Source organism: Medicago sativa, chromosome 6 (genome assembly GCF_051527215.1).
Source record: "Medicago sativa cultivar Bolivia chromosome 6, Bolivia_mono, whole genome shotgun sequence".
Taxonomy (NCBI): domain Eukaryota; kingdom Viridiplantae; phylum Streptophyta; class Magnoliopsida; order Fabales; family Fabaceae; genus Medicago; species Medicago sativa.
This window is the reverse complement of record NC_140754.1, coordinates 3,230,348-3,239,414: the sequence shown is the minus strand read 5'-3', so window position 1 is coordinate 3,239,414 and position 9,067 is coordinate 3,230,348. Positions and strand designations below refer to the sequence as shown.

Sequence of the window (9,067 nt, the reverse complement as noted above, 5' to 3'; positions counted from 1 at the left end):
CCCCCTAATAAAAAAAATAAAAAAAATTTGTATATAGAAAACTACTATAGTACCCCTGAGACACTTTTAGTTCACACTTGTTTTGTCTGAGTCTCTCTCTCAGTACCCCCTCTCCTCTCCATCCTCACATATCAAAACGCGATTCTCACTTCTCATGTTGGTATATAATATATTTGGAGCTTTAGCTAGTCTCGTGTTTGAGCTATTGCGGTGATATTTTTTTTGGATGAAATTGTATATAACTTTTATGAATTTCAATTATAATATTTAGTTCATATTTACCGCACCCCCCAATATTTTCGGCAAGATCCGCCACTGTGGACAATTGCTTTGTGCATAACTTCTGTAGGCTAGCTTCTTCTGTCATTAACAATTGATTGTATATTGTTGTTTCATGCTTTAGTTCTCATGTTCATCTGCCTTGTATGATTGCAACCGACCATGTGTTTCTATCTATGTATCATGAGTTATGATGGAAATCTAGTTCCTTGCAACACCCATATAATAGATAAATGACCTCCTTAGTATTACTAGAACCTGAATGGACTCTTAAAACATTACGTGTAATAGTATTTAACTAAATAAAATGTATCTAAAGTATAAAAAAATGCATATTATAATAAATATAAAAAATTTAAGATTAATTAATTAATTTTAGCATTATACAAAATTATAATTATAGTTTAAATAATGTGCAGACTGTAGGGCAGGCTGGACACAAGAGGGTCTGTACCCGTGTCCATACATGTTCAGTTTTATGAGTAATTACCCAAGTTCAAGCTCAGACCTAATAATGTTTGTATTTACCCGTTCATCGTGAATATTTTTGCATGTGCCCATTGACCTTGAGTCCAATTGCCATCCGTAAATATGATACTGAAAAGGTAAATAATATTTTGACAAAATTACATCATTCGTCCTTTAATTTAATTTCAAGTAACACTTTTGTCTTTTATCTTCTTTTTCCCGATTTAACCATTTATGTTTATAATCAGGTAACACATTTGTCTTTTATCTTTTTCTCCCAATTTAATCATTTATGATATAAAATGTCAATTTGTATAATATTTATGAGATTTTTTCAATGAAATATGAGTTTCTATGTTTGTATGATAAAGATTACGGTTTGTTTTTGAGTTTAATGAATTTTTTATAAGTTTTTTTTTACAAGTTTTTGGATTTTTTTTTTATTTTTTATAAACAAGGATAACAATGTTGGCATTTTATAACATAAAAGATTAAATTGGGAAAAAAGAAAGATAAATAACGAAAGTTTTATCTGATTATAACATAAAAGATTAAATCAGAAAAAATGAAGATAAATGATGAAATTGTTGCCTGGAAAAGAAAAAAAAAGGACGAATTGTGTAGTTGCCTAATTTTTTTTTGCATCACATTATTAGAACCATACAATTGGCCTGTTAATTTTTCTCCATCAATTTTCCTTAATTTTTAAATATTATTACTAGTACGAATATATGTGGCCAAGCTCTAGTTTTCTTCACGTGATTAGACAAGAACAAAATTACGTAAGTGAATTCACTCGACAAATGAATTCACATTTCACGCATGTAGTTTATCAGTGATCATTACATTGAGATCGAATCATCTAGGTTTCAATTTTAATTTAAAAACACGAAGTACCAATTTTAATTATATTCTAAATCTTTCAATCTCAATCAAACAACTATTGGCATGATTAACACAGTTTGATAACTATAGCAAATCCAAAAAGATTTCAAGTTCGTAATCGACCTTCAAGTGTTATCACATACTTCCTTGGCAACTTAAGAATAGATGGAGAAATTGTTTGAAACCAATTAGTAACATGTCTTTTTTTTTTTACACACATTTATTGCAAAGGAAATCATTGTGCACACAGAATTATCAATCTTGCATCCATCATGTGCAAAGTACTAACTAACAAGGTTTTTCTCTTCATCATTTAAATGAACAACAAGAATACGACCTTCCAACTTTAGCTCCATTGGATGGTTGTGTATCTCATACACAAACACCGAGACTCCATTGCTTGCCTACCAACATAGTCATGCAACCTAAATGAACATTCACATTTCTTCGACCCTATGTCTTCTCGTTTCAAATTCTTCTAGTCCTTTAGTACACATAGTACCTTTATAACAACAACACCAACAACTAAGTCTTATCCTATTAAAGGAGTCGGCTACATGAATCAAACGATATCGTACCTTCACAGCCCAATATAAAATATTGCTAACTTTGGTCAGGACCATGATCAAATTTATCTATAACTACCGTCAATCCTAGATTTGTTGCTTCCCAAAGAATCCAATTAATCAAATCCTCTTGAACACTATATTTCTTATATGTGAGAAAAGATTCCCACAGTAAAAACTTGTACCTGAAGCTCAACAATGTCTATTTTTCAATCAATGAAAGGTTCAACCATAACTACAATATATGACATTTGACTAAACAAAAAATTTGAAAGGTTATATTAGGTTGAGTGTAGAAGATGTAATACGAGAAATGGACCGAAAGGAAGATAACTTACGATATCATTAAAACGTAACTTCTGATAGGTATACAAAGGGCATTTTAGGAAAATACGGGCGTAAAAAGCAATTTAATTTTTTGACTTGTGAACCAATAAAGCCCAGGCAACAGTGAAAACTCAAAATCACTCATTTCATCTTATCTGCGATATTTCGGAACAGGTGAGTAGCAAATTTTCCAGCCAACACTATTTTCATATTCTCAATTCCGCATTGCATCTCTTTCATTCTATGTTCGTTTGCTTTAACTAATAATTATATCATTTTTCCTTAATTATGCTTGTGGAAGAAAGAAATTGTCGTCACTAGCGTCAAGACTAGAACTATTGTATTCGTGTTTACTTGTATATTTATGGTATGTTCTCAATATTCTAGAATATACCACAAGTTTAACTAATATTGTTCCGGTTGTAGTTAAATTATTATTTTTTTGGTCAAATTGGCTAGTGGCTAGAATTTCACCCGGGATCCAGAGTTCGAATCCAACCCCTGCATATTGCACTGCATTGTCCCCTACCAACTCAGCTATGCTAACGGGGACAATTCTATTATGAGCAATGCTATATCTCTAGAAAAATAACATCAAGAATTCTTCAAGAATAAAGAATAGCCAATCACAATGCACCATTTGCCACAATTCAAGGAGGTGTGGCTGAAAAATAGGAAGTGGACAAATAAATCATCCAATTAAAATTTGCCAACTGTGTCTTGAAAAATTCTTGAAGCTATTTTTCTTGAGAAGTAGCATTTTCCTTCTATTATAATGATATTGTTACAATAGTTTGAATGAAGGGTACAATTCTTTATATATTGTTGTAGATTTTATTTGTTGTCCCTTCTATCTAATCTGTTAAAACTACATGCTAACAAAAAACCTAAAGTTCCCTTCTTTAACAAGTTTCCCAATGTACAATGATACTCTTAAACATTTTTCTTAGAAAAAAAATAGCGCTTTAATTTATCTTTTAACAATTAAAAGCCTAAAACAACAAAATTCAGAACTTCAATTGAAATAAATAAACAAAATGTAGGGGCTGCCGAGCAGGCAGCCAGAATCAGTGAGAAAGTCATCTGTCTAGTCTAGGTTTGGATTTTCCTTCCCCTCTCTTCCTCCTGTTGTACTCCGCAACATGATTGATGCAAATGTTTGTTTGTTTTATTGATTGCAGGTTCGGATAAGAAACAGTTAAGTATGCCGCATCAAACCCGACCCATGACTGCAATCGTGTTGTTTACAACATTAAATGCAGTTTTGTGTGCAACCATCACTCCAGTCTATGATTTTGTTTGCTTTCTTCCTTACTGGGAAAGAAGGGTCAGTGACTCACTCACATTTCTCTTTTTTTCCCAAGTTCATCATTATTATTGTTGTTGTTGTTGTTATAGTAAAGAGAATAGATCTTCCTACCAAAAACAGGAAAGAGAGTAGATCATATGGAGTATAGCGAAATCGCTAGAGGCAAATGATTGTGTAGAAAAACTATTAGTAAAGACCTAGATATTAGGGAGTTAGATAGAGATATGATATATGACAGAACATTATGGCGTCGTTGGATCCATGTAGCTGGCACTAGTTAGTGGGAGAAAACTTGGTTCTTGTTGTCGGTGTTAGGGAATTAACTATTAAGGACTGTCGAATTGAGAATATATGCATTTCCTGATCATATAATAACATTTATAGTTAATATGGCTTTTTGATCCAGAATTGGCCAATTCTATGTGATATATTATTGGATGCTTTGTATGTGGCATGTTTTACTACCACTTGAAGAGAAGTAAATAAGCTTTGCTTTCTCCTTCAATTGCCATCTGATTTTGAAATATGCATTATTAATTAGGATCGTTTAACTTAACTGTTTGAGAATCATATTGCAGTTTACAGAACTGTGAACCAAAGCCATGTAATCTTATGCTATATATATGTAAAATTCAATGAAGATAAGATAGTTGAAAAATGCAGCTCGGTCATTGTAGAGAGTAATAACTTATAAGGATAGTGCTAAATAATACTTCCCTTAACCTGGCTGGTTCCAGTAGTTGGTAGTTTTTCAGGAGAATTTGTCTAGATCCCTTTCCACAAAATAAAAATAAAAAATAAGAATAGAAAAGAAAAATGCAAATTGATTGAATTTGTAGCAATATGTGTAACATATATTCTCCATGTGACCTATGCAAGATAAGCATTGTTCTGTTAAATGTATGGAAATGGGCAAGCCTCAAGTAATTCAGTATGTGTGTGGCATCTTGCTTGCTGATGACTAGTTTTACAACTATACGCAACTGATTTGTTAATTAGTCTGTTTGACTGATTCTTTACATAATCTATCTAATTTACAGAGGGAGAGGCGTCGCCAGGAACATGAAGCTTCTAACCGTGAAAGGATCTAGCCTTTTAATTGTCTTTTTTTCCTCTCATAATGTCAAAATAATCACATAATTGTCTTTTATCTGTGATTGGATTCGAAGATAAGCAGCCAACAGTAGGAAAACAAAGGAGGGGTAAAGCTGAAAACTTTTTCCACAAAATTGATTTTAGCTAGAATCGATTTTGAAAGGAAAGGAAGACTCACATTCATAACTGGATACCAAACATCCTCCCCCGAAACCATAAAATCACGTTTGCTTGATGCTGGTAGACAGACTCACGTTCGTTTGCAGCAAGTAGCAAAACCATAACTTGATATGTATATTTATGTAACTTGTGGATTGATTGTTTCTTATGTTCCTGCTTGTGGAATCCATGTTCAATCTATCAATATATATGTATGTAAAGATTGAACGTAACTTGTGGATCAATTGTTTCTTATGATCGTTGTGTTTTTTTTTTTCCTCGTTTACATGTTTTTTTCCTTGACTAGATTCAATCTCCTTGTTGAAGTATGTTGGTCACCTCTGATTTTTGACCTCCACAACTACATACACTCTGTTCTCTCGCATATCTTCCTTTCTTTTATTTTTAATTTTTTAATTTTTGAATGATTTGTCTTACAATATCCTTTACAATAAAGCAATGGTTTTTAAGCTTCAATTTGTATTTTGTCAGAATTCTCTATTAATTTTTAAGACATGGATGGATCAGAGTTCAATTTAGTTATAATTATAACAAGGGAGTCACATGAAGCCAACAACTTTAAAATCAAGGCAACGTAACTTGTAGAACCCATCTTCCATCTATCAGATTGTGTGTGTCTATTACTAGTTTTAATTAAATAAATTCTAGATTGTTCAATCTCAATCAAACAACTATTGACATGGTTAACACATAGTTCTCCCTAAAAAAAAAATTGATTAACGCATAGTTTGATAACTATAGCAAATCCAAAAAGATTTCAAGTTCCTTGGCAATTAGTTACACGTATTTATTGTCAAGGGAGTCATTGTGCACACAAAATTATCAATTGTGTGTGTCTGAAAATAGTGTTGGCTGGGAAATTTGCTACTCACCTGTTCTGAAATATCGCAGATAAGATGAAATGAGAGAATGAATCACGGCTGCGGCTACGGCGGCTGTCGGAGAGATACGAGCGAGGTTGAGAATTGTTACGGATTTAACGAACACAAATGAGTGATTTTGCGTTTTCACTGTTGCCTGGGTTTTGTTGGTTCACAAGTCAAAAAATTAAATTGCTGTTTACGCCCGTATTTTCCTAAAATGCCCTTTGTATACCTATCAGAAGTTACGTTTCAATGATATCGTAAGTTATCTTCCTTTCGGTCCATTTCTCGTATTACATCTTCTACACTCAACCTAATATAACCTTTCAAAGTTTTTGTTTAGTCAAATGTCATATATTGTAGTTATGGTTGAACCTTTCATTGATTGAAAAATAGACATTGTTGAGCTTCAGGTACAAGTTTTTACTATGGGAATCTTTTTTCACATATAAGAAATATAGTGTTCAAGAGGATTTGATTAATTGGATTCTTTGGGAAGCAACAAATCTAGGATTGACGGTAGTTATAGATAAATTTGATCATGGTCCTGACCAAAGTTAGCAATATTTTATATTGGGCTGTGAAGGTACGATATCGTTTGATTCATGTAGCCGGCTCCATTTAATAGGATAAGACTTAGCTGTCGTTGTTGTTGTTATGAAGGTACTATGTGTACTAAAGGACTAGAAGAATTTGAAACGAGAAGACATAGGGTCGAAGAAATGTGAATGTTCATTTAGGTTGCATGGCTATGTTGGTAGGCAAGCAATGGAGTCTCGGTGTTGTGTATGAGACACACAACCATCCAATGGAGCTAAAGTTGAAAGATCGTATTCTTGTTGCTTTAGGAATTGCCGATGAGCCAAAGACTTTGCCATATACAAATATTCGAACTTTGACCACATCGATGCCGCGGTTGGTTCCTTCGCCACTTCTCTCAAAACTTTATTCCCGAGGCACAAGACAATGGTACTCATGGCCTTGTCCACCATCTCTGTCTTCTCCGCTCGTGACATGGTGACCGGTAACACACCTTCACCCTTCAAAGCTTTCTCACACTTTTGCTGTATTAAAACCACTTCCATCTTTACCTTCCATAACCCAAAATCGTTAACCCCGATATACTTCTCAATATCCCACTTCGAACCCTTAGTACTTGATTATCCTTTGACCCTAGCCCCACGGTGGGCGCCAATTGTTGTGAATTCGATGAAAATCACACCAATAAAATACTTGATGTGTGGAGCAAGTAATAATCAAGCAATCAAACAAAGTGTATGGAAGTTATAAACACAAGTCAACAGTAGAAAACAACGAGAGAAAAGAAAGAGAGAACACACAAAATTTGTTTACCCAGTTCGGTCCAAAACTGACCTAGTCTGGAGGAGAGAGCAGTCCTCCGTTCCACTATAATGTTGAGTAACTTTACAAAAGAGATATCAATGGGTTACAAGAATAAGTCTCCCGCCTAATTCTACCCAAAATCCCAATCTCTTCCCGTGACCGACTCAATCCTACTAGTGTTTCCCAAGGTGAATCAACCCCAACTCTAGTGTTTGTTGCCAAGAGCAAACTCTATACAATCCCTAGTTTGATTTCTAAACCCTTGTTTCAGCCCCCTCTATCTCAAGGTTTACTCTGATACAAGGTCTATATTTATAAAGAAATATAACTCATAAATTTGGAACGAATATCACACTGAAGATACGTTTCTTTTTTTCTCCTTCAGTGAAAGAATATTTGCATCAAAATATAATATTCCCTTTCAAAATATATTTGCATCAAATCGTCCTTCATATGGTACAAAGATATATTTGTTGTCCATAAATATATTTTCAGCACAATATATTTGAAACAAATCTTTTATATTTTTAGCAACAATATTCTCCATCCATCAAATTTTGAGTCATATTACAACATACATCTTGTTTATTTTATTAAAAAAAATGGTCATTTATATGCTTGGCAAACGTAGCTAACAAAATTAAATATTAATTATTCTTATGAAAAATATAAATCTTCATTGTACTTGCAATGAGTACAATCTTTAAAGTTAGTGTTTAGAATTGTTTAGGTCATGCCTTCATAATGCTCTCAAGGGGGCTATTTATAGTTTTTCTTAGACTTGGTTTTATGTGACTTAGGCCCCAAGCAACTTGGGCTCTAAGTCACATTTAGAGTGTTCTAGGTGACGGTCCACACCCCCCCCCCCCCCCCCCCCCCCCAAACCACGAGTCTTGGGATAAGGCGAAATGATTAATTATGAAGTTGACAGTCCATTCATTAAGGTCTAAGTTGTTGAAATTGAAATGTCAAAGTGTGAGGGGAAGCATCTTAGATTAATGAACTCTCGTTTAAGAAAAAATTGATAGAGCGTCAAGTGTGAATAAAAAGTTTGATATTAAATAAAAATGCGAGCGTTCAGTTTAAAGAGTTGAGACACTGAAGGATTTTAAAAAAGATGTTCAAGATTCGATATATGTTGTTAACATTTTTTCTCTCCTCTCACAATGGAATAACAACTAACATTATCTATAAAAGAAAAGCCAAAAATGTAAATGTTGATCAACGTAAAGATGAAATAATCTATACACTTAATGAAGCAAGATTTTGAGTAAACAAACATATAGGGTTCATTTCTCTCGTATACCTCTTGGCTCAAAGGATTGTTTTTCCATTAAAAAAAAAAAGTCTCAATATTTAGATTCTCCCTCGTGGTTTCAATTTCAAAGGGTCCCAAATGCTTCCTCTTTTAGACCACAGTCCCCAAACACTAGCAACCAAAATTATATGTCACAATCAAGTTTATTGTCTTTCTTTTTAGGGTTAAATATGTTTTTGGTCCCTATAAATATGTCAACTTTTCGTTTTAGTCCCTTTAAAATTTTCCTTCAACTTTTAGTCCCTATAAAATTTTCAATCTTCACTTTTGGTCCCTCTTTTAAAGTAAACTCATATGTAGAATTCATATTTTTTAATAAAATTTTCCAGAAAAATTCAAAATATTATAAGAATCACTCCAAAAAAAATTCAGAATTTTTTAATAAAACATGAATTTAATATGAATTTTTATATTTTTTACGGTTAAAAATTCA

The 9,067-nt window shown here is 33.1% G+C and overlaps 1 protein-coding gene across 6 annotated transcripts; it reads left to right on the top strand.

Moving 5' to 3' along the window:
- Positions 1-758: 758 nt before the first annotated feature.
- LOC146912085 (uncharacterized) lies at positions 759-5,343 on the top strand. Of its 6 annotated transcripts, none has more exons than XM_085718864.1 (3): positions 759-884; positions 3,707-3,852; positions 4,875-5,343. In XM_085718864.1, the coding sequence occupies exons 2-3, from the start codon at positions 3,730-3,732 to the stop codon at positions 4,923-4,925; spliced, it is 174 nt and encodes a 57-aa protein (XP_085574990.1). In that variant the 5' UTR covers positions 759-884; positions 3,707-3,729; the 3' UTR covers positions 4,926-5,343. The 6 variants fall into 6 exon arrangements, with proteins under 6 accessions (XP_085574990.1, XP_085574989.1, XP_085574987.1 ...); XM_085718863.1 differs by lacking the exon at positions 759-884 and adding an exon at positions 2,475-2,699; XM_085718861.1 differs by lacking the exon at positions 759-884 and adding an exon at positions 2,709-2,892.
- The last annotated feature ends 3,724 nt before the right edge of the window (positions 5,344-9,067 follow it).

Bases quoted from the DNA above. Each gene is read 5' to 3' on its own strand.
- LOC146912085 (XM_085718860.1), top strand. The intron at 3,853-4,874 runs GTCAGTGACTCA...TCTAATTTACAG, and splicing joins TTCCTTACTGGGAAAGAAGG to AGGGAGAGGCGTCGCCAGGA.